The sequence below is a fragment of the Puntigrus tetrazona genome, chromosome 25, assembly GCF_018831695.1.
Source record: "Puntigrus tetrazona isolate hp1 chromosome 25, ASM1883169v1, whole genome shotgun sequence".
NCBI classification, from domain to species: Eukaryota; Metazoa; Chordata; class Actinopteri; order Cypriniformes; family Cyprinidae; genus Puntigrus; species Puntigrus tetrazona.
The window spans coordinates 11,374,781-11,401,505 of record NC_056723.1 but is presented as its reverse complement, the minus strand read 5'-3'; the positions used below and the strand labels follow the sequence as shown (position 1 = coordinate 11,401,505).

At 38.1% G+C, this 26,725-nt stretch overlaps 1 protein-coding gene across 1 annotated transcript; it reads left to right on the top strand.

Annotated features, from left to right (window-relative positions):
- Window positions 1-8,141: 8,141 nt before the first annotated feature.
- On the top strand, window positions 8,142-26,722 carry LOC122330567 (transient receptor potential cation channel subfamily M member 1). The gene is made up of 26 exons (XM_043227700.1): window positions 8,142-8,446; window positions 13,352-13,428; window positions 13,884-14,082; window positions 14,328-14,541; window positions 14,881-15,005; window positions 15,151-15,322; window positions 15,901-16,075; window positions 16,319-16,442; window positions 18,071-18,143; window positions 18,231-18,331; window positions 18,414-18,587; window positions 19,346-19,480; window positions 19,649-19,699; window positions 19,839-19,979; window positions 20,064-20,093; window positions 20,183-20,475; window positions 21,305-21,533; window positions 21,770-21,898; window positions 22,309-22,440; window positions 22,647-22,775; window positions 22,909-23,160; window positions 23,262-23,436; window positions 24,026-24,170; window positions 24,336-24,538; window positions 24,650-24,782; window positions 24,886-26,722. Exons 1-26 carry the CDS (start codon window positions 8,369-8,371, stop codon window positions 26,360-26,362), a joined length of 5,166 nt encoding a protein of 1,721 aa, XP_043083635.1. The 5' UTR covers window positions 8,142-8,368; the 3' UTR covers window positions 26,363-26,722.
- The last annotated feature ends 3 nt before the right edge of the window (window positions 26,723-26,725 follow it).

Sequence of the window (26,725 nt, the reverse complement as noted above, 5' to 3'; positions counted from 1 at the left end):
AACTTTTCTTTTTAATAGTGTAAGCCTCAAATGTTGAGGAAAGGTGTGCTATTACTTTTAAAGAGTGACTGGATTTGCGAACTAGAAGAACTAATATCGTGCAGAATTGGGGGTTTTCTTCAGAAATAAGGGATCTAATGAGGCCAAATCTAAGGACTAGAATACCAGGGAGATTTAGGTTTTCTTTAGAAAATGTAAAAATCTAGCTAAGAAGGAAGTAGATGTTTTACTTGGCAGCATCATCTTAAGATTTTATAGGCTTTATAAAACTCTTCAATGCCAACTGGTATAAATGAATAATGGATAGCAATGTGCCATCTTTGTCATCAGTGTCTAGAGCAATGGCATCATCATAAATCATACTGGAAACCTTGACTTTCATTGAAAGGTATATTGGTGTATGAATATTCATCAATGCATTGTGTATCAGGAGAAAGTCTACTTAAAAAGCAGGAAAACACCAGGATCAGCATGGAAACTGCACTATTCATATGTTTACCCAAAACATCCTGTGTAATTACAGTAGGTCTCTCATGAGAGTGATATGACACCTCTCCCGGTCTGTCTCTCGTGTTCGCTCCCTCCCACCCATCCCAGCCCCCACAATTCCACACAGGAAACAAGCTGTAATCCTCATTACCGTTGTTTTTTACTGCTTTGTTAGGGCTTGCTGAGTTGTGCTCAGTCAACACAACCACTTTTTTGAACATCAGACAATTAAAATGGGAGTCTTCGCACTAATAGTACACACACAAACACAACTATGTGGAAAGACTGGTTTAATTTGAGTTAAAAGGGGTAATTATGAGATCCAGCAATAAAAAAGATTGCATCAGCCCTATAGAGAAATCTAAAATTGTTAACACTTTTTCTTGTAGGAAAAGGGGGGAAAGGCAACTTGGTGGCTGTGGCCCACTTTATAAATCCCACAGTGCATCCAAAGCACTGTCATATTTCACATTTTGTTGGAGGAGAAAGGTTTGTATTTCATGTCTGTGTTCCAGTAGACAATGTTTTATATCATTCAGCACTACTCTTTGACAAAACGTTGCCATCACTCCATTCTTAAATTAATGAAATCCTGTCCATCAGTAATTTTGTGTGTCCTGATGACATGACATGAAAACTGTGGTAAATCCTAATGCTTTCCACATGCTTTGAGAAATGTGAGCAAGTCTGAACCATAAACAACAGTATGACGCACTGCAGGGCTGGTTAGCGTGCAGAGCTAGCCGGTGCTAATAGATTAGCCTCTAGCAAGCAGTCTTTTTCCATTTAAAGAGCATTCAGAATATATTTTTTGGTGTATTTCCTAACAACATCTTGACAACAACATCTTGATTTATTACAAGACCTATAAAATTAACCTATCTTTCCTAATCTGCTGCCGTACACATCACAACTTAGTCACCAGTGAAGTGTTTGGGCAACGAATGAGTCAAGCACCTTCTATTGCGATAAACTGAAATTCTAACAGGTAGATCTCTTGAGGCATTATAGAACTTGATTTTGCATGCTCTATTGAGCATCAGTTGGTAAAAACATTAAATGAGCCAATTAATAATTAAATGATTTCTTAGACCAGGTTTTTTTATGGTGTTTGACAGCTTCTATTGCACAAATATTGTATGAACATTTTTCAAAATCTCCTTTATTGTTGAACTAAGGAAAAAGCATTTCAAAGTAATTCGAACCTGAACTCATAACTATTCATAGGTATTCGCACATGATGTTTACACTAGCAATTTTTTGCATGTTTTGCAAAACACATTATGAAGTAGTGGCCATATTTATAAGATGAAAAAGTGTTTACATATGGGCAGTTTTAGAAGGGTAAAGTTCTTTAGAACTGTACATGTATTTAAATTAAATTTACACTATAATATACATAATATGGAAAAATGCATTATATTACACATATAATATAAATTTCACTCCTAAACACTATTCTATAATCTAAAAAACTCAATTGGTATAAAAGTATAACGTAACAATAATTGATGTTTAAATATTTACAAAATATTAATTCATTTCAACTTTTCACATCATATCGTTGGTAAAGTGATGGAATCCTAGGAATAGTTCACCAAAAAAATATTAATTCTGTCATTAATGTTATTTGCACACAAAAAATATTCCTGAAACTGTTTTTACAACTATCTTAGGTTTTCAAGAAAAATATCTTAATTTGTGCTCAGCTGAATGAAGATCTTATTGGTTTGGAAAAGCATGAAGGGTAAGTAATTAATGACAGAATTTTCATTGTTGGGTGAACTATCTCTTTACAATAACTTGAATATGGTGCTTACACCAGTTCTATTCGTGTTTTGACTCTTGTTTGAAATTTGTTTTGGAGAATACCATAAACGTGACTATGCTTATTGTATATATTATGGATTTTATAATGAGTTCAACATCCAGCCATGGAGAAGACATTATCAGTAGGCTAAGGGAAATCGTCCTTAAGTGTTACAGTTCACTTGCAACACAAAATGACATTAATAAAAAAGTGTCAAGAACTAATGATTGTCCCATTTCTTTTTCATTTTCTGAAGTTGGCAACCCTAATTCCAGGTCTTCTTAATAAAGGTCACTGGCTTCAATTTCCCCGACTGTGAGTGATGTTTACCTGAGGGTGTAGTGTGATTAGGAGAGGCACGTGCCTGTGATGGTCTCACACTGAAAGCATGCAGTAATGTGGTAATCAACGGGTGCGTCCCTCACTGCATATGATACTTTGTTATGACTGTCTGTAAAAAGATCAATTGTATAGAGGCTCTCACAAAGAGCTTGTTTTTTTTTTACTGCGAGGAAATAAAAACAGTGTAATGCACTAGATTAGCGATTCCAAAGTCCGTTACAGTCTCTCCAGTGTCTGTTTTGACATATCCAGTATGTTCTGCTGCACTTTATTCAAGATCGACAAGTTGAACTAGTAGAGCCACTGGTTCAGATCTTCCTGTCTCTGCTGGGAGAAATCGACATGCCTCGGCATGCCTCGCTATCAGCCCTGTGTAAAGTTTTCCTTTCTCTCTTGTGCTTCTCTAGCCTGCGTTTCCCTTTTCGCGGAAAGGCATGAATTTTGCAAGACACAAACATGAATGGTCTGATCTGTCCATCTCTTGTACCTTATTCTCTCAGAACACAAGGTGTACGTGATCCACCGGTCGTGCCCATCAAGTTCCCATCTTCCCCTCCTCCAAACACATGTGGGGAGAGTAAAGAGCGGAACCACACACCTTTGTGCCTGCTGGGGCTGTTGTCTGTCACTATAGCAACCAGGTGGGGCCATCAGCTTCCAGGTAAGACAGACACCTGCTGCATTATTCATCTCTGCGATGCGTAGCTGGCTGTAATCTGACTACACGGGAACAAATATCCCTCAACGCCGGACTGTGAAGTTACACATTTTCTTTGAACCCACATCCTTTATTCTCTAACTTTTGAGGAGGTTGCTAAATTGACCTTGTAATGCATTTCTAAGAAGTGCTTGCCATAGATTAGCACATATGGAACTAATTTGGTGGGGGTTAACCTGCCGGCCAGCTGTTTACTATATTCCCCTCTTTTTGGAAGCATGTCAGGGCAAAAACATTTGGAAATTAACAAGTAGAAAACAAAACAATGCATTCATAACAGCTGTTGGCCATCTACAACAAGACACAATGAACTCCGTGTCTGCGTATGTTTGTTTAGTCGGCTTAATGTCTGGTTGGATGAATTTTTTTTCCATGCGGACCAAGCAATGATTCAGAAAGGTTAACGGACCTAAATGTGAGCTTTTGAGTAGAGTTGAGTTGAGTAGTCCATAGTTCCTAGAAACCTTCTGGGGTCGACCTTGTCAATAGAGAGGTTATGTTGACTCATGGACGTGACCACCTACCAGATACTTGTGATAGCTGGTTCAGGCTGTAAATTAACCTGATGTAATTGCTTTAAAACATATGAGTCATTTTCGTACAGTTTTCCTAACACAAAAAAGTGTCTATTGACAAGATGTACAAAAGGAGGAGACGTTCAAACAGGAAGCAAATTAGTATCGTCGGGAGCCAGCACTGTTGACCTAAAACTTGTCTCTTATGCAAATCAGACAGACAAAGACAGCAGGAAGTCAAAGTCCGTGCCAGCTCCTTCTAGTCAGAATATGTCAGCTATGTCAGAAACAATGCTGTGTGAGCGCTATCTAGTGGTAAGAAATATATTAAAACTCAAAAGTAATGAGTTCAGAAACTGATGACCACCTGTTAGCAGCAACCGTAACAATAGGGTAAATAAATATTTTTAAATCTAAAAATAGAAAGTAAAAGTTTATCCATCTATCTGTCCATCCGTCCATCCGTCTCTCTATCTGTCTGTGTATGCTGTCTATCTATCTGTCTGTCCATCTGTCTCTGTCTGTTTATCCATCTATCCATCACCATTCACCTGTCTATCTGTTAAATATTTAACTAGTCACTTTACATTGGACATACACACAGCCACTTTACACATTACACTTTATATTTTATACTTTATTTTATTTTTATTTTATATACTTTGTACACTTTTCTTTATATATATTTTTTATATTTTATATTTATACATATATATATATATATATATATATATATATATATATATATATATATATATATATATATATTTTTTTTTTTTTTTGTTTTGTTTTGTTTTGTTTTGTTTTGTTTTGTTTTCTATTCCGATGCTGGACGGTTGTAAAAACATTTCACTGCATGTCGTACCAAGTATGTATGTGTATGTGACAAATAAAATTTGAATTTGATTTGAATTTGAAATATATATATATATATATATATATATATATATATATATATATATATATATATATATATATATATATATATATATATATATATTTAAAAGCATTCAAATAAGTAACCTTTTCCTAATCTTTGTATCAAACAACTCATCACTTTGCAGTCTTGAAATCGGATATGTCACTTGATACGATCCCCACCAGCGCAGATGAAATTATGTTCATGCTCATAAGCCTGCATTGTCAATTAAGGTCTGCTGAGCTCTGTGGGTAATGTTAGTGTATGGAAATCCAGCTTAAGACGATGGATTGAGTTTCAGCACATTCCTGAGAAGGGAGATCATGTGCAAACCCTCAGCTGCCTCACTGACTTGTTTTCACATATTAGATATTCTAACTTAACTCTGTCCTATATTCCTGCATACTGTGTATTATACGCTCCAGCTCATGTGCATTCTGATATTTATGAGCCGTGCCTGGTCAAAGCAAATAGACATTTTATAATAAAATCAAACCTCTTTCAAATAACAAACCCATGCTTTCACAGCGCTTTGTTACACGTGTTTATGCTACAAAACAGCGCTAAAAAGCCAATAGTGCTGCTGTATATATGGGAGCCCTCGGGGTTTTGTGGAGAGCTCTGGTCACCACAACAGGCTCATGAGTTGTAGGGAATTAGAATGTGCGCCTGAGCCATCTGCGCCCATAAAGCTCATTTGTGTCTGCTTACGAGGAGAAATTATGCATTATCTGTTCTTAAAGCAATGGAAACACTTTGAGTATCCTTTCCTGGAAGGCAAGCGCTTCGGCTTGAGGAGAACCTTCATTGTTTAGAGCACAATGACAGCTGTTGTGAAGTTCACAGAATTCGTCATAGGTAAGAGTGCGTTTACGTCTGGTGTTTGCATGCGCCATAGACTCATAGACGATATTGTTGTGAGTTTGTTGTATGTCAGGGATTCAATTAGCAAATGTACTCATCTGTGGCATTTAATCAAGAGTGTTGGAGGAATTAGTAGATGTTTTCATTTTAGCCTGTAAACAAATCAGTGTTTGTCCTAGCTTGTTTTTAAATCCCCTCGTGCATGAGGACATTTTTTGGATTGATTTTTATGAATTATGATATTGTCATTTTAGAATGCACAAAGCCTCATAAATAATAGAAAACAGAGTGGGTTGCTGCTCATATGCAATGCTAGAAACTTCATTTCTGACCAACGGACAAACTGAACTCCGCATTTGAGATACGTTTAACTTTTTCGTCTTTGGACGAGCAGACACACTATTGTTCTTGACTTGACATGGATTACTTTACTTTTCATCCTCTTATAATGAGATGAGGAGCTGGGTGTTTGTTCACCGGGTTGACATGCCCTTGTTATAGTGACGTCTTCAGCCATTGTATCAAATAAAAGAGGCGTAATGGTTTTTATACTGTGCAAACTGTATTTTCCATCCCGTTATCCTTACTCTAGCCATCACAGAAAGATCATCTGCAAGTACATGACAAAAATGCAGCACAGTTGCAAAAAATCTACCTGAATTTAAAATTATTTTCATTTTCATTTGAAATACAATTTAAGTAGAATGACAAAAAAGGTCAAAGTCCCTTCAACGTCAAAATTTACAGGTACAAACTTTCTTGTGTGTCCCCATAATGTAGGGAATACTGTGTGTGTGTGTGTGTGTGTGTGTTTGATTTATATATACTTGTGGGGACTGAATACACACAGACTCATGGGGACTCACGGTGGGGGCCTAAATTGAGGTCCCCATGAATACAAAAGCATATAAATCATACAAAATATTTTTTTTTGTTGTTTATGTTGTTTGTTTGTATTTTGAGAAATTATGAATGCAGAATGTTTCCTGTAAGGGATAGGGCTAGGTATACAGTTATAAAGATGACGAAAACAAACTAAAACTCGTTAGTAATTTACTAGTAATTGATATTGTATACAATAATAGTAATAATTATGTTATCGTTAAAGCTTTAGTGCTTAAGATTTAAGCTAGAAATGTTCAAATATGGAGATATTAGTAGATGTGGTATAGTTATGAGGTATGCTATGAAGTGTAACTATGAACACATGCAATTACAACAGTAACCACAAGAGGACAGTATTCTACTTTTCAAGTGTTCACACAAAACAGTTTTTGATCAGAAATGAAATTGTCAAAACTACTTGTTCAACCTCTACATCATCTAGTCACTTATGCACACCAAAAAAGTCTTTGGAGCAAATTGCAATTTTTACACTTTTCTATATTCAAGCAGCTGATTACATTCGTCTGCAGGTTCTTACATTTTTCGGTCGCTAATTGTTGTTCAAAATGTTTTCTATATTCCTCTGTGCTATAGTTATACCCCTCAAAACTAATCATTAGTTCATCGTATAAGCCATTAAGTGCAAAATGGTTGAGCTACACATTTCTATTACTTTTTTTAAAAATTTAAAAATAAACTGTGCAAGTTGAATTTTGACTTTCGCTAATGAAAAGAATTTAGATCAACTAATTATAAACCAGTTTTCTAAATAGCTCAAAGGTATTCTCATGAATCTTGGATTGGAAAGCATATATAGATAGAGGACAACACGAGAGTTACAAATTCTGGATGAACATTCAGAAAACGATCGGTCGACAGAAACAAAAGGAGTAAAGATTCATAGGGAAAGTGTACAGAGGACAGAGGCACATATCAGATGAAATAAGGGCTACTGTTGAGTACAAACTGTTTTGAGAAATGCACATACTTTTTTTTGGCAAATATTAAGATAGATTTGAGAAATGCACCAAAGCAACTGGGAAAAACTGTAATAGAGAAAGGCTCCTCTCATTGTAATTGATTTGAAAGGTCTGGAGGGTGCGCATCTGTTTCAGGTTTCATTTGATTGATTCTTTTATTTCTGTGTGCATTAAGAGAGAAATTAATTGAATTCATGTCCTCGTTTAAAATAATCCCTTGGTTGTAGAGTACTAATCTCCATGCGTTTGACTCTTTGGATGGTTCACTTACCTTTAACGAAAAGAATATCGGCTTGTTTGGAAAAAGTCCACCATGAGGTGAAGTTACGATTTGCAAAACCATCAGGCTTTTTTTTTTTTTTTTTTTTTTTTTTTTTTTTTCAAACTTCACAACAGTAAGTCAGCCATATCATGGTTAGGCCTACATGTTTTCTTATCATAGCTCAAGTCTTCAAAGTCCAGGAGAAACATCCTCACAAAGTTTGCATGTTTTCAAAACCTTTTTGGGCCACAGTGTCCCAAAGTAGATTTACCTTCAATAACCATTTATTAAATCTCTGCCCCATTAAAGTCGCAAGCTTCCAAGAGCTGGCTGCATTAATCCTGATTACAGGCTGTCAAGCGGAGGAAACGGGGTCTATGTGTCAAGCGTGTCATCGAGAGATGTTTTATCCTCATCTGCGTCTTTCTATCTTCAGTTAAGGGCGGGAGAACCCAAAGAGAGAACATCGGGAGATGAGTTTGAGCGCTGATAGTGCAGGGACCGCTTTAGAGACAGAGCTAAAAAAGGGTCTTAGAGGGTCCGACGTGGTCATGAGTCTTTGAGGTGCGGGGTGAACCGGACACATGGAGCGGGGAGGAAGAAGAGCCAGCGGCTCCATCAAACGGGCCTCCATCAAACGCTCAACATCAGGCTCTCAGAAGGTAAGAGTGTCCGCTGCTTTAGGGAGGTTTAGGGCCTTGAATCTGATTCTGTGATTGAAAATATGTTCTCCTTTATGACTGAAGTCAGGTGTTTGTGGCATGATACTGAACCAGGTCTTCCCAGGTGTTTTAGTTAACTAATACTATAACTTACTAATACTAAAAAAACATTTTGATTAACAAACACATATATATATATATATATATATGAACAAAATTATTTTACTATCTCTAAATACAAAAATAATATATTAGTGGTATTAAAATAACATGAAATCACTGGTCAGCTTTAAGAATGTGAAAGATTGGAGAAGATCTGACCAATCAACTTCAACCAACCTTCATTAATGTGCTTCTAAAGCAAAATCAGCGCTGCTTGTTATTATTTCTTTACATATTTGTGTGCTTTCTAACTAGAAATAATATAATATAATAGCTCACGTTTGCCTTTTACTTGTATTTACACCTTTTTACACTTTACATCTTCCAAACACCCAGTAGGGACAATGTGAAAAATGAATTTGAACGTGCTGATTATCTTTGCAGTTGTAGCTTTAACATCGTCCACTGCTGCTAATTGGAAACACAAGTTTAACTTGCTACAGTGTTGCAAAACATGAAGCTAGAGACGTATTATATAAAACAAATTTGCATCCTTGATTTAAATCTCTTACTAATCCGACTCCTAATCGCGAGAAAGTAAAAGGGCTGTTCCAGCACGAGCAATGCAACTTTCTCCGGCAGCAGCAGAAAGAGCAGCACCTCAGTGGTCTGATGTTCCTCCGCTGCCTCTAATCCCTTTGAACACCAGCAGCTGGGCAAGATTAAACACTTCACCTCCCTACTTTCACATCAAATATCTTTACACTGGTAGACTCTCACCCGTGTTGAGGGTCCCGCTTTCTGATGTAATACATGTAGAAATTGTCAAAGTAAGCAAGTTTACTCGATATCTTCCAGTAGTGGGGAAGATGTCAGAACGCATTAATCCAATTGCTGTAAAGATTTACAAACCTTAAAAATGAGTGATTAGGGAATACATGTTATGATAAGTAATGCCTTCATTATTGTCTGTAGAGTAAAACCAGGCTTCTTCCTTTAAAAAAATGGCAGCACATGCAAACAGACGAGGCGTGCAAACCAAAATTTGAGGGATGTGTGTTCAGTCTGAGTAAATGAGGAAAGAAGGACATGATTGTTACTAAAACACTTCCTTTGACATTTGCATGCATCCCCCCCCTCTCTCTCTCAAAAACACACAAAAACACTCTCTCACACAAACATAGTTGTCTAAAAAAATGTGTCTTATGACTAGGAAATCTCAAGGCTAATCAGTGACATGTTGGTCTCATGTGATGATGGCTAACTGGATTTTCAAACCCACAGAGACAATGGGTCTTTTTAGAGGCAGAGTAAGAAATGGAGAGCACTGTTTTAAAAAGGTTATGTTGAACTTACCCAGAAATCCACATGCCTATTGTCTCATCACCTGGAATAACTTCTTAAAACTTAGAACTAACGTCATATCTTTGCATTCAAGATATTCTCCCTCTTATGCTAGACGTTTAAGATATGTAGATAGATAAATGGATAGACAGATAGATAGATGATTAGATAGATAGATAGATAGATAGATAGATAGATAGATAGATAGATAGATAGATAGATAGATAATCAATTTTATATAGATAGATAGACAATTTTATATAGACAGTCAGATAGATAGATATAGAGAATTTTATACAGATAGACAATTAGATAAACAGACAATTAGATAGACAAAGGTAGATAGATCAATAGGCAATTTTATATAGATCGAAAGAAGATAGATAGACAGATAGGCAATTTTATATATACAGATACAGGGATAGACATTTTTATAGATAGACAGACAGATAGATAGATAGATATTAGACAATTTTTATAGATAGACATTTTTATAGATATATTATAGATAGATAGACAATTAGACAAAGATAGATGATAGTCAATTTTATATAGATAGATAGATAGATAGATAGATAGATAGATAGATAGATAGATAGATAGATAGATAGATAGATAGATACATAGATAGGCAGACAGACAGAATTTTAAATACACATTAGGTGTTTTTACAAGGTTGTGAGTTGAACTGTGAGCACAAATCAAATCCCACACTGCTCATTAGTTGTAAGGAACGGGTCACTGGACTCTTGCCTTCTCATGTGATCTTCAGTGTCTAGTTTTGGAGAGGCTCATACAATTCATGAAGTGTGTGAACACACAATGCCACATGTACATCTCATAAAGTACGTATTTACTGTAATCACCGCATTTTGGTGGGTTTTGCATTTACAATATAAAATGCAGACGTGTACAAAAAGCATGGGAAAGATTTGCATAAACATTTAATCTGATTTCCCTCTTTCGGCTCCCACAAATCACAGCTGCAATCCTATTTATGAACAAACGCCTTTTTTTTTAGTTGAGCAACAACGTGCTATGTGGAAAGACTCAATAGTGTTGATTGTTGCCAGGTTTGCTATAGGCCTTGTTAATTTAAGCAAGAAAATCAGATTTTTCCTCCTAGAGAGCTTTTGTGCATTTTCTGAACAAAGCTGATGAGCTCTCAGCGGATTTGAGTTTTAATTGCTGTGGATAATGAGTTTAAACTAGCCGAAATAAGTGCGTCACACTGGCTGAACTACTGCGGTGGCAAGAGCCCTTTGTCTTCAAGAGCTTTAATTACCAGTTGTCCACGTGCGTTGAACTGCTGAAAGTGTGAGATGGTTGACGAAAGAACCCACTGAAAAGCACTTTAAACCAATGATCTCACCATTTCTATTTGACCCATAAAGGGCAAAAATGGACATCTTTATTTTTTTGTGGAATCTGCCCATGTTTACAATGGTTGAACAAGCAGCCCTGCTCAGTAACAGATTTTAAACTGTTCATGCTAATAGATCCAAGCAAACACCATACTGCACTGATTTACAAATGTAAGTTGTCACAAACAAATGATGAAACACCTTCAATTGAGTAGGGTTTGTGTTAAAGACCTCTCTTTTTTTGTATAAAAGTCAGTAGCATGGTCAATGCTCAGACATGATTGTTAGTCTGTCAGAACCATTTTTCCCCCACAACATGGTTGGTGAAAATAGAGATTAACAACAATTAGTATTGGATGACCTTGCCCCCAACTGGAGTCCTGTCATGTCTTAACTGGGCTCTTTTCAAAAGAATGCCTGTACCCAATTCTCTCAATTATGCAAATTGAGCTTGAAATCAAAGTGGTCGGAGGAGGGTGACACTTTCAGATGAAAAGCTCCGTTGAGTTCCCATTCCTGTCTGTTTCTGAAACGAACCTGAATCTCTACATCAACTTGCGATAAGCGTTTGAGGTAGAAATGCTGTCTCTAAGATTTTCTGAGCTTATGAAGTGTGTTTCATGGGGGTTGTGAAGCTATCAAAGTAGATTTGTTGTGCTTTGCTCCAGCGAGGGATGAAAATACCCTGTGGGCAAGGAGAGAGGGGTCATGGGACTCCCAAAAGGATTACCTTGAACTGGAGTCATGGGACGTGGCCCGAACAAAGAGCCTGCTCACATGCTCATCATATGAACAGCCCCTCATAAAGTGATGAAGTTTCATGTCCTGTGGGATTCATTGGGTGCCGGCGCTCTGGGAAAGAGCACCCCTCGCCAGCGGAGCTCCAGGATGGATCGCTGATGCCGAAAGTTTCCCTTTGGCACCTTCTTAATGTCTATTAGAGGCTCTACAGGTAGGACCCCTGCTAGCTAACACTGGGTGACTAGCAGGAACCCAGGGATCTGTGGTCTTTCTTGTTTCTCTTGACGCAACAACAACATTAATTCAACTGTTAAGCAATGTGTGATTTTTTTATAATTTGCATTTCTTTGAAGTTTAAAAAACATTTAAAGGGTGACAAACTTTATGAATTTATTGATTTATACTTACAATTGTGCAATGGAAAGCCGTGGTTTTGTGGGTTTCTAATGTGTTCTGTCTTTCTTCTCTCTAATGTTCTGTGACTGATTTTTCGAGGGAGATTTGCCTCAAAAGCTTTCGTCTTAATTAGGGCTGAACCAATAACAAAAGCCCAGACAGATATTGCTTTGAACCAAAGGTTATTTTCGTCCAGTGCTGGAGCACAAAGCTGGCACGACAGAATCTTTTTCGAAAGCTAAAAATGTTAGTGTGTTTCCATGGCACGTTCTCAGAACAGGAAAAAAAGAGACAAATGGTCTGGCGCAGAGTTTGCACTCTAATTTGCTATGCACTAATAATTTCAGGCAAAACAGGCTACAGCCTGGATATGGTCAATGACTCTTGCATTCAATTCGTATCTTGAAGTAACAGTTAGTTGCTTTGCAGTTTAGTAGCTGACTATGGAACCTGTAAAAGACCAGGATTTTCTGTGTACTAGTGTATTCCTAAAAGCACACTTATCAGTGGTAATGGTGAACAAATGCATTTCACCAGAAGTCTCCATAGTTAATCAGACATCTGCAAACTACATATTTTCTCTTCCATGTGTTCTATATATCTACCGCTTGTGCATTCTGTACCACTCATACTTTACTAAGGATTATCATCGCAAAGAGGATTTGCTCTGTTCACTCTAGGCAAACTCAAGGGACTAAAAGCAGTTCTTACTTTGATGTTATACATATATGAATATGGTTGAATGGCACATTGAGTATATGTGTAAAATTGGAAGTTTGCGGTTGTATAACCAAACTACTATTTTATTTCATTTAAATGAATTTTAAATAATGTGACCCAATAATGTGACTTGTGAACTTACTGACTTATTTTTCTGCTTCTTTAGAAACATGTTTTTTGTTCTGTTTTGTTTAATACTTATTGGCTTATTTACTGTCTTTTATATTCTGTTTCTTAGGGCCAGAAAGCTTGGATTGAGAAAACTTTTCACAAAAGAGAATGTATTCACATATTTCCAGCCAAGGACCCAACACGGTGAGTTTTCCTATTTTGAACAAATTCAAAAGAAACACGCAACTACATATAATGACACCATTGTGCGAGACAAATTACCTCTATGACTCATTCTGTTTTGAGCCTTTTTAGACTCTTATGTAATAAGGGGTGATGTGTGACATCATAAGCCCTTTCACAGATCACTGTGTGGGCATGTTTCAAGGCTAGATGTGAGGGGGGCAATGTAGTTCAGTCCACCACACTTCCTGTGGGTGGAGGGATGCCAGGGTGTGCACTGATGCATGTACCCATTGATCACAGACTGCAGTTTAGACACAGTCCTTACTGGTGGTCTACGTGCACAGAAAAAAACAGGCCCCCCAAACCAAATTATTTGCATGATGAAATGTCAGCTAATTGAGTTACGTAAACAACATCCTTTTGCGTGCAATAAAACAAACCTTCAGCATTACTTCTGCTGTGATTTTCCTCAGGTGCGCCTGTGGTTATCTAGTGACTCAGCACACGGCCATTGCAGCAGGCGCCGCCACCAACAAACCTGAAGAGAACCAGCTTGTGCATGTGGACCCTCCTCAGGAGAAATGGTTGGTGGTCAAACATACCCAGACCATCCCTACAGACGCCTATGGCACCATTGAATTTCAAGGAGGAGGATTCATCAACAAAGCCATGGTATTTTGAACATTATGGGATGAATTTACAAGTGTAATATTTTATAAAGCGAATCACAAAAATTCCTCTGTTAATTCCCTCTTGAGATTTGAAGTCTGAATAGTCCAATAATTGTAAGTCATGTAATTGTAGTCATATTATTGTAACCATGTTAGCATAGTTCACATAGTTAGGAAATAAACATATTTCATTCAAGAACAACAGTTAAATCTGACATTAAGCTTGTAATTCAATATCTCCTATAGTATATTCGGGTGTCATATGATACTAAGCCGGACAGCTTGCTGCATCTCATGGTAAAGGAATGGCAGCTGGAGTTGCCCACACTGCTCATATCAGTTCATGGTGGCCTACAGAACTTTGACCTGCAGCCCAAACTGAAGCAAGTTTTTGGGAAAGGCCTGATTAAGGCTGCTGTGACCACCGGAGCATGGATCTTCACTGGTGGCGTGAGCACTGGTAAGAATTTTTGATTACAATACGGATTGGTAACTCCAGCTCTAGAGGGCCACTGTCCTGCAAAGTTTAGCTCTTTAGATCTTCAGTCAAACATACCAGATAAAAAAAATTAACCAAAGTCTTCATTACTAGAAAAGGTGTGTTTAATTGGAAATAGACATCATTTCTGCAAGACAGTGGTCCTCCAGGACTGGAATTGTTCATCCCTGGTCGATAAGTAGGATTCCAATCCACATGTATCACTTAGATCAAACATTTGTATCCATATACAATTTGGTTTGGTATCAAATATAGTTAAGAAGGTTTCCTAACCTGTTTTGTATGACTTTAATAATGTAGGAGTGATCCGTCACGTTGGAGATGCTTTGAAGGACCACTCTTCTAAATCCAGAGGGAAGGTGTGTGCTATAGGCATTGCTCCATGGGGAATCCTGGAAAGCAAAGAGGATCTAATTGGAAAAGATGTAAGCACAAACTATCTGTGTATAATACTTAATAAATTAATAATATTTAATAACCTATTAATAAAAATCATCTAAGGCATTGTGCTACATCAAGAGTAGAGGCTTCATACTTGTCCACTGACATCTGCATTATGTTCCTCTTCAGGTGAACAAACCATACCAAGCCATCTCCAATCCTCTGAGCAAACTTGCCGTTCTCAACAATAGCCATTCGCACTTCATACTATCCGATAACGGCACATGTGGGAAATACGGGGCGGAGGTCAAACTACGCAGACAGTTGGAGAAACACATCTCCCTCCAGAAGATTAACACGCGTAAGTATGGTAGCATCAGCAAATCTTATCTGATTTACATCTAATGTACCTCTGATCCTAAGAGGGCATATTTGAAAGCATGCTAAGGGTTTGAATGACGCGAGATATATCCTGATTATCCGTAATGGAGTTCATGGGGTCAGAGACCAGTGGAGATATGCTCAAGCCATTCTCGATTTGATCAAGGCTTTGCTGTCTGTGACCTGTGGGTTTCCCTTTGTCATCCTATGCCTGGAGCTCGTGATAAGGCAGGGACAGCAAAGGGAGGCTCAGCTGTCACCACTCACATCGTCATCTGGGATCAGACCCGGGAGAGTCAAATTAAAATGATTGTACTCCCCACTTCTCTGACTTTTAAATACCTCTCCTTTTGTTAATCATAAAAGAGCTTTTTGATTTTTAATGTGCATGCATTTCGAGTAATTGAAATAAGATTTACGGTGCAAAACACCCGAAAGGCTCAAACATTCAGGCTAATGTTTTGTAATAGTATTATATTGATATGTGCACAATCCCTGTACTAAAAATGTCAAAACATTCAAGTAAGTGAATTGCTTTTTTCTATGTGTGCATGTTAGGACTGGGCCAGGGTGTACCGGTTGTTTGTCTGATTGTGGAGGGGGGTCCCAATGTGATCTCGATTGTCCTGGAAAGCCTGCGTGAGGAACCACCTGTGCCTGTAGTGGTTTGTGATGGCAGTGGTCGAGCCTCTGACATCATTTCCTTCGCCCACAAATATTCTGAGGTTGAAGGGTAAGTATTAATAGTCATTATTACACAAATCTCTGGAATACTTGATTCTAATTTATCTATCACCGCATTCTGTGGTCAAAACATTGGTATAACTGAGAAATAATTAAATCATTAATTTAAGAGTAGTTGAACCCTTCGCTTCACCCTGAAATGACTAGAAATTACTAGTTAGATGCACCTATCTGACCTAATAGGATAATGACTATAAACTATTGATTATCACAACTGAATTATATTTTTTAGACTGGTAAATGAGGACGCAAAAGAGCAACTACTAGTCACCATCCAGAAAACCTTTAACTACAACAAAATGCAGTCGGGTCAAATTCTGCTCATGGTCATTGAATGCATGAAGAAGAGAGAGTTGGTAAGTGTCTACAGTGATGTAAGATCATGTAACAATTGCAGACCAAAACCATCAAGAAAATCCCACTCTAATTTTATGTCCTGATAAAGAAAACTGCTAATACCAGCCTAAGATAGCCTTAGTGGGTCCCTCTGGTCAGGCAATCGTGTTTTAGATTGGCTTTGGATACTTTTTCAGTTTGGAGACCAGTTTAAGATCAATTTGGCCAGGTCTGGAGACCAGCTAGACCAGACTAAACCAACGAAAACCAGCAAATCAGCTAGGGCTGGTTTTAGATTTTTTTTTCCAAATAGATTTAAAACAACATAATAATATACATGTAAAAACAACTAAGAATAAAATGAAAATTTTATGAAAACTGTTTGTGCAACCTTTCATCAATAAACATTTCCATTCATTATTCATTTTGTCATGTGTCTTCATTCATGTTTCTCTCTCATATACCCATCTGCATTTACTCCCTAGTTGTATTAACCGGTACAAAACATATCAGGAGTGACTGTCTCTTTTGATTCACATGTAAGACCGTTTTGATTAGCAAGTGCTTTCAGACTTCATATGTTAGAATGAACTTCATAAACGCTACATACTTTCCTATAGACTATGTATCACCCATAGGATGACCCAGTGAACACGAAGCTTGGTTAATGGTAATATTTGTGCCGGTGCAGCTTTAACTGAGGCTAAGTGATGTGTTAAGTATTTAGTAATACTGCCTCAGGACAGGAGATAATCTGTAGCTCTATACATCTGGACTAGGATCAGTGTAGTGCCACCTGTTCTTGCCCACCCACTACGTTCATTCACCCTATTCCTGAATATGAGCAGATGGGGGAAAGGACGGTGGATCCATTCCTCTCTAATCCACACCGAATATCTCCTCCACTTATTTCAGTGACATCATATCTTGTTGTCTGGCATTAGATAGGGTAATGGCCTTCCACAACAGTGTTTTTACATTAAATGCCAATGCTAATGTATGTTTAGAGCTTGAATGTCCACGTACGTACATAAGCATTTCTGTTGATATTAGGTATGAAAATGTACAACTTTCAAGCCTTCTATTAAACATGAATTTTATAGCTTAACAGATAAAAACAAGCATGCTAGTGTTTCCCTAAGCCATCTGTGTCCGAATGGTTTGCTTAAACCAAGATATTAAACATGAAATGAACTAGCATTCATTCTCAAAATATTATAAAGAGTTCAATTTAAGATGTCACCCCTCCCATTGCAGCCACGAGGTATTAATCTAACTGCCCAGACTCCACCATAAGTCTCTTATTAGCAATGCATGCTAACACCCAGGAATTTCTTGGAGCAGGGCCAGTCCTTGCCAGCGTGATTACATTTAAGATTAACATACATGTGACTGCAACTTCGAGGTAATTGCATTTTATACTAGACATCCTAAACAAGGAAAGCAGTATTACTTAATTTGAGAGGGAAAAAAGCTAGCTGTGCAGTGTGTGAATAAGAATGTCCCGCTAATGCTAATAAAATTAAGGCATTCATCCTTAAAACAAAATTTCCATTCATTTCCACCACAGTAATTCATTCTTCATTCTCAACCAAGTAAATGTATGTATATTAAAGTTTTGCTGCCCCTACTAACTTGGTATGTGTAGATAACAGTGTTTCGGATGGGCGCTGAGGGACAAGATGACATTGAAATGGCTATCCTCACTGCGTTATTAAAAGGTATAATGAATACACAGACGTCCTGAAATACCACAGATTTGGTTCAAGGTTATAAATGAACTATAACGTTTGTTCGTTGTAATTCAGGAACAAACGCATCAGCTCCAGATCAGCTGAGCTTGGCTCTGGCTTGGAATAGAGTGGATATAGCACGCAACCAAATCTTTGTGTATGGACACAATCTACCGGTATGTGAAATAAACAATATCAAAGAAATAAGAACATATTTATTTCAGAGACTTTGTTCATTTAAAATGTTTGTTTTCGTAGCCTGTAAGCGCCCTCGCTGCCATCTCCACCAGCGCAGCACCATCTCAGGAAAAGCAGAAAGGAGCAACTCAACGTAACAAAGGAAAGGCTAGAGGAAAAAAGGGTAAAGGTGGCAAAGCCAAACCAGAACAACCAGAGGAAACTGACCCCAGAAAGTTAGAACTACTTAACTGGGTAAGACAGTGTAACTCTTTTGCTTAGATTCCCTCTTCATATTTTATATAATGTACAATTTATTTATATATGAACTCTTACTGGTTTCCTAAAGTGCACTCTTAAAAATAAAGGTGCTTAGAAGTTTCTCTACAGCAATGCCATTTTTGGCTCCACAAAGAACCATTCAGTCAAAATTTCTTCAAAGAACCATCTCTTTTGTATCTTTTTGAAGAACCTTCTTTTGCCACAAATAAACTTGTGAAACTTGTGAAAGGTTCTTTATATGTTAATGGCTCTTTTTGGAACCATTTAGACAAAAAGGTGCTTCTATAGGCACTGTGAAGCACCTTTATTTTTAAGAGAGTGGTTCCTAAAACCAGATTCACCAAACCAGTTTCATCCAGTAACTCCAGAGTTCTTGAGTCACTGATGCTAATTAATTAAAAAAAGTTTATAAGAGTCATTTGATTGTAAATTGGATTTTACTGTTTGCTGTAGGTTTTTCATTCCCTAAACAGATGTGTCTTAAGAATCGTTTGTTAATGAATTGATTTATGCAATTCTTGTAGTTTGCTTATCATATTTTATGTTAAGTACACATTAGGTGAGACATATGAGAGATTGTTCATAGTCCACCCTTTTTTAAATTCAAAACTAAGACAACATTAATAATGTAGATGATTAATGCAACATGTATGAAGTACTTACCTTTAAGTTTAGTGTTTCAGCAATCTTTGCATTTCCTTTAAGTTCTTGCTCGCTGTCGCCCTCTTCAGGTGAACTCCCTCGAGCAGGCCATGATGGACGCTTTGGTTCTGGACAGAGTGGATTTTGTCAAGCTCCTGCTAGAAAACGGTGTAAACATTCACCATTTTCTAACCATCCCTCGATTAGAGGAGTTATACAACACTGTAAGCACTGTAACCATTATCATTTTGGAGCTTATCACAAAGGAAGTACAATAGAGCATGAGAGCAATTCATTAATCCACAAAAAAAGACCTGCTGTCATATTTTTTTTTATTTCTCATAATTCTGTTACTCAATCATACGCAATCTGTGTTGTTTTGTGTTCATCAGAAACTTGGTCCTGCCAACACACTACATATTGTCGTGAGAGATGTCAAAAAGGTGAAGCTGTCTGAATTTTGAATTCTGGTTAATCCAACTTCAATGCCAACTTTTATGCATTGCATGTATTTGAATTTGCATGTAAAAATGAACTTGACAAACAGCTCAGGATAGATAACTTTTGTTCTTTGGATTGCAGGGGAATCTCCCACCAGATTACCAAATCACACTGATCGACATTGGACTGGTAGTGGAGTACCTGATGGGTGGAGCCTATCGCTGTAACTACACAAGGAAAAACTTCAGAGCTCTTTATAACAATCTTTATGGACTAAAGAGGGTAAGACATAGAGATTACGTGAACTGCTAAATGGTTTAAGTACACATAAACAGGCTAAGTAATCTAATGTCCCTTTATTTCCAGCCAAAAGCCCTAAAGCTGCTTGGAATGGAGGTACACGTCAAATATTTGAATTACTTTCTAAGAAAGATCACCATATATCTCTATAGATGCAGATATAAATATCTTGATCACTTCATTAGGATGATGAGCCCAGGCCAAAAGGCAAAAAAAAGCAAAAGAAGAAGAAAGAAGAAGAGGAGGACATTGATGTGGATGACCCAGAGGTCAGCCGCTTCCATTATCCTTTCCACGAGTTGATGGTCTGGGCAGTGCTGATGAAAAGGCAGAAGATGGCTCTGTTCCTGTGGCAGAGGGGTGAGGAGGGTATGGCTAAAGCTCTGGTGGCCTGTAAGCTCCTCAAAGCCATGGCTCATGAGTCTTCTCAGAGTGAGATGGTGGATGACATATCCCAGGATCTCGATAACAACTCCAAGTAAGTGAACGTAAATCCCTTTGATGTCTGGTTCACAAATATGCAAGTATGAATCTGGGAGGGGGTGGGCAATGAAAAGTTAAAGGGTTACTCCACACCAAAATTAACATTTTGTCATTAATCATTACCCCATGTCGTTCCAAACATGTAAAAGCTTTGTTCGTCTTCGGAACACAATTTAAGATATTTTGGATGAAAACCGGGAGACTTGTGACTGTACCATTGACTACCAGTTAATAAATACTGTTAAGGACCAGAAAAGTATGGAAGACATAGTAAGAATAGTCCATCTACCATCAGTGGGTCAACCGTAACATTATGAAGCTAGAAAAATACATTTTGTACAGAAAGGAAGCAAAAATAACAATTCGGCAGCATAGCATCATTGTAAACCATCGGCGCAAACTCTTTGGTATCAGCCACAACACAAGGATATGTTTTCTATGCTTATTTATGCTTTGATTTTAATCAAAACTGCCCATCTGCGTGTCTTCACTGACATAGAACAACATATGCAGTTTGCGTCCAGCAGAAACTCTATTTGGTGACGATACGATGTCGAAATGTTGAATAAAGTCATTGTTTTTGTTTTCTGTCTGTACAAAAATAATTCTCGTAGCTTCATAACGTTACGGTTGAACTTTGACCGTATGCAGTTTACCTATGTTTCCCTGCTGCTTATATATATATAATAATATAATATAATCGTGTATGCGACAAATAAAAATCTTGAACATTGATAGTGTTCATTAATTGACAGTCATATGGCAAAAATCTATTTCTACACTGTAAATCTATTTCTACACTTGTATACTTCGTATAATTTTAGGGAGTTTGGAACCTTGGCCTATGAGTTGCTGGATCAATCCTACAAACATGATGAGCAGCTAGCCATGAAACTGCTGACTTATGAGTTAAAGAACTGGAGTAACTCTACCTGTCTGAAGTTGGCAGTGGCTGCCAAGCACAGAGACTTCATAGCCCACACCTGCAGCCAGATGCTCCTCACTGACATGTGGATGGGTAGCCTGAGGATGGGTAAAAACCCAGGACTGAAGGTGAAGCAATTTCTTTTGATATTTCCAGGGTTCCTGGAGACCCTTTAATTAAAATGATTGGAGCAGGAGGTCTTACACTTAACAAAGTCATTGCATTAATTGTTACATGTACTGCAATAAATGAACATCTTCCTGATCATTTTTGTCTTGTTTTCACATACACATATATAGATAATTTGTGGTAAGTTGTTTCTTTCTCGTGATTTGCCTTTTTCTTCTGTTTGTGCAAATTTCAGGTGATACTCAGCCTCATTTTCCCACCTTTTATCCTGCTGTTGGATTTCCGTCTTGGTGATGACGTGTCTCATCATGTCACTGTAAATAGTGAAGACAGGAAGACCAAGGATGATGATAAGTCTGGCCGGGTAAAAACTGCACCACTCCTTCTGTTTCAACAAACCTCTCCTTTATTAGATCAGTGAAGCATACGTAACTGAAAGCTCTTGACCCAACATAATATGAGCTTAATCCATCAGTAAACAAAGGTCTCGCGTGACACATCCACACAGGATGTAGATAGAAAGTGGAATGATTAAATAATAGAAAGTGTGTGTAGTTTGCACTTATTTTACAGTCCATAAAACCCAGCATTTATGGATGAAGGGGAAACAGTCTGGGAACTCTAGCACAGAGGTTAATTCTGCATCAAACAGCTTCTTAATCTTATGTTTGGTCTGGTTAAAACAAATCAAGGATGATTTGGTGATTTAGATTTTAGAGACAATGCTTTCTATGAATTCTGCCTGTTGTAAAAAAACACCTCATGCACATATAGGATGCCAATGCAGATGCAGCCTCTAAGAAAGGAGACGAGGAGGAAGGTAATAAGAAAATGAGACGGATTCCTATTGGAACGAAGATCTATGAGTTCTACAATGCCCCTTTCACCAAATTTTGGTTCAATACTGTGAGTAAAAAATGAATCCATCCATCCATTTTCCAAACTACTTGTCTTACTTAGGGCAGTCTATTCCAGTGTTTTGGTTCATAGGCAGGGAACTGCTCTGAAAGCATTGAGTAGCATATATTATAGAATATTTTATTTTAATATATTCTTATTAAAACTATAAATAAAACTATATTGAAATCCAAAATCGGTTTGCATTTGAACAGATTGCCTACCTTGGCTATCTCATGCTGTACAATTACGTAGTGCTGGTGAAGATGGAGCGCTGGCCATCTATACAAGAGTGGGTCGTCATTTCATACATCATCACTTTGGGGTTTGAGAAAGTCAGACAGGTAAAGGCGTAAATCTCTCCTTAAAACACCACTGCAGCAACAACTCTAAAAATAAATAAAAATAGTGCCAATCAACCCAAATCCAATAGAAAATAATCAGCTTGTAGCCTAAATCTGGTACTATCTCCTCCAGATCTTGATGTCGGAACCAGGCAAGCTCAGGCAAAAGATAAATGTGTGGTTGGAAGAGTACTGGAACATCACAGACCTGGCTGCCATCTCGACTTTCTTGCTTGGGCTACTACTTAGGCTGCAAAGTGAACCTTACATGGGCTACGGTCGTGTGATCTACTGCGTAGACATTATCTTCTGGTATATCCGCGTACTGGACATATTTGGAGTCAACAAGTACCTAGGACCCTACGTCATGATGATTGGGAAAATGGTAATGTAATTTATTTAATTAAATCTATTATACCTTTAGACCTTGTACACTCGATTATCAACTGTATGGACTTTTGACTTAAACTTCCACCTGCTTTGCAGATGATTGACATGCTGTACTTTGTGGTGATCATGCTGGTGGTCCTGATGAGTTTTGGCGTGGCACGGCAGGCTATCCTCCACCCAGATGAGGAGCCCACATGGCGCTTGGCTCGCAACATCTTCTACATGCCTTATTGGATGATCTATGGAGAGGTGTTTGCAGATTCGATAGACCGTAAGACTAGAATTCATAGTAAGATTTTGTTTCCTGCCTCCAGGGTAGATAGATGGCCTTTAACTGTCTGATCCACCTTCCTAACACCTCACTAATATCTCCATCACCTATGTGATCCTGCTGTTTACCCTATAACTTCATACCTAATGCCTTTCTTGTTGTGTAAGGAACCTTTTGAGAATTCAGTTTTATTACTTTCAAACTTGGAGACAGAAAAATTTGTTGCAAAATTGTGTTGGCTGTTTTCCATTACTCTGCCATACACGTTGCAGCAGTTTATTGTTGATTGTCCTGCCTGTCTGTTGATTAAGATGTTGGATTTGATTAATTCTTGTTGCATATTTTGCTCTTGTTTCTGGTTTCCACTTGCACTAACTGACTTATCGTGTCTAATCTACTCTCCTGGAATGTGCTCAAGTTTACGCAATGGAAATAAACCGTAAGCAAAACTATAAACATTTGACACAATGATAAACACTGTTTTCATGAAAATAACCCTACTAATGGTATAACTGTGTTGGAATTGTTGTGAATGAGGAAGAGATCGATTGTTGGTGCTATAATATAACAAGAAAGCTTTTTTAAACAGCCCCCTGTGGAGAAAACCTATATGATGAGGATGGAAAAAAGCTTCCACCCTGCATCCCTGGAGCCTGGCTGACTCCAGCCATCATGGCCTGTTATTTGTTAGTGGCCAACATCCTGCTTGTGAATTTGCTCATTGCTGTCTTCAAGTAAGTATGCAACCTTTTCATGGTTTTGATGACCTTATTCACATGTAGCATGTAAAATACAAACAATTTGTGGCTATTGTTCTCAACAAAAATGTCTTCATTGGTTTAGATCTAGTAACTGTTCAGTGGTGTTGATTCACTGCTATGTGTTTTCTCTCATTAAAGCAACACATTCTTTGAGGTTAAGTCCATTTCAAACCAGGTGTGGAAGTTTCAGAGATATCAGCTCATCATGACCTTCCATGACAGACCTGTGCTGCCTCCACCTATGATTATCTTTAGCCATCTCTACATCCTTTTTCGCAAACTCTGCTGCCGATGTAGCAAGAAAAAGGAGGGAGAACTGGATGAAAAGGATAAAGGATTAAGTGAGTTTAATTACACCAAATTATAAATGAACAAGATGCAGGTGTTCAAGTGAGGAATAAACAATGATGAGATATATATTTGCTTGTATTCTATGTCTTTACCTAATGAAGAGCTTATTCTTACCCCGGATGAGCTGAAGATGCTTTACGAGTTTGAGGAGCAATGTGTGGAGGAATATTTCAGGGAGAAAGAAGATGAGCAACTGTCCTCAAATGATGAGCGTATCAGGGTTACAAATGAAAGGTAATTTAAGTACAGAAATATGGGTAAATCTCTTAGATGCCATTCTGCAAACTTCATATCTATTTAGTCATAACATTTACATAATCTTCTTGTTCATGCTCAGGGTGGAAAACATGTCCATGCGCCTTGAGGAGGTGAATGAGAGGGAGAACACAATGAAGGCCTCCCTTCAGACAGTGGACCTTCGTTTGTCCCAGCTGGAAGACATTAATGGGCGAATGGTGAATGCCTTGGAAAGACTGGTGGGGATCGACCACTCCGAACTCACCCGGACACGCTCATCTGCCTCCTCTATTTGTGACCCTTCCTCTCTCCAACGTCACAGTAGCATCAATAGTGCTGATGGGTACAGCCTCTACCGCTATTACCTGGGTGTTGATGACCGCCCACCTGAGGAGAAAGAGGCAGATCTGAGTAAAACAATAAGTACTGCAAACCTCAACACAAAGGAATATGGCCAGAATCTAGAGGTGGATATTCCAGGGGTAAAAAGACGCCTTGGCTCATGTGTGGACATCCGAATCTTCCCTTGTGATAAGGATTTTGAGGTTGAAGGAACAAAGCCAGAATCACCAAAATCTATAGTTCCTGACAACCAGGCTTCTTCAGATAGAGCCACAGTGAAAGAAGCTGTGATGACGGAGAGAGCAAAACTTCAAGCAACTACCTCCTACCCTCTAGAAAAGGTGAAAGCTTTTAAATACTATCCTGGAGAAATACAAAGCACATGCCCCTCCACTGTACGAAGGTGTTGGAGCACAATCTCATTTGATCAAGCAAGTGGAAGGGAACCAAATCAAGAAGAAGGAATGGATGAGTCTACAGCTACAAGACGTTGGAGCGCTGGCTATGAGTATAAGGTACATCCTAGTCTTTTTGGTCAGACACCAAAGGTATCAATGGTACGACCCCTGGTAGAACAGATTGACCAGTTCAGCAACAGTTTTAAAGTAGAGCAACATCCTGACCAACCTGAGCAACAAATGCTGAGAGCTTCTTCTAGACACAGTATAGATGAGATGGGAATGCAAGATGGGGTGAAGACAATGGACAGTTCAGGTGGATCAATGAATCATGAAAGACGTCAGTCAGTTACTGAAGACGGGATAAGAAAGGGCGAAGAGCTACAATCTGCGGGGATGACTGGAAGACAGGCATCGCTTGATGTAGTTCAGGTAAATAAGGAAGAAGGGAGTGGCAATGTGGACAAATGCCTGAAAGATAGGGAGCAGGAGGTGACAGAAGAAACAGATGACCCTGAGGGAGGTCTTGGAAAGGAGGAAAGTTCAGAAAAGCAAGATGGAGAGCAAACAGAAGAGATTCCAACAGGTGTAAGTCCCTGTGATTCTGAAGTCCAAGCTGATGGTAGCTGTCTGCTTCTGCCAGAAGACACAATGTTCCTCCCTGGAAGATCTAAAAGCTGGTCCACAAAACCTTGCAAGTCCTTAGGAAACAGCTTGAAAAGAGCTCATGGATCAAGCAGTGAAAGAGACCTTGCTGGGACATTTGGGGACTCTCCTGATGATCCAGATAAACCAGCACAGAAGACCACAGATAATACACCATCAAACGAACCGTAACCAGACACTCCAGAGGGAGAACAAAATGACACACATTAAATTCTGCATATCGACCTGTAACGCTATATACTTACATTAACAGTATGCACTCAGGTGTCATGATCAATTTAACGAAGTAGCAAATCTCTATCCATTATTTGTGTGCTTGCACTTAAAGTATTTCCATCAGTATATGTATTTAATGTACAAATACATTATGTGACGGTATGTATTCCTGCTCACTGCTCTGGTTTTCATCATGCCATTTATATATTATGATTTAGATGTTTTGACTAGGAAAATGACAGTATTATGACAATTTATGGGCTAAAAAGTAAGGCTATGCAAACTGAACTAGTCAAAGGACAAATGAGTCTACCTCAA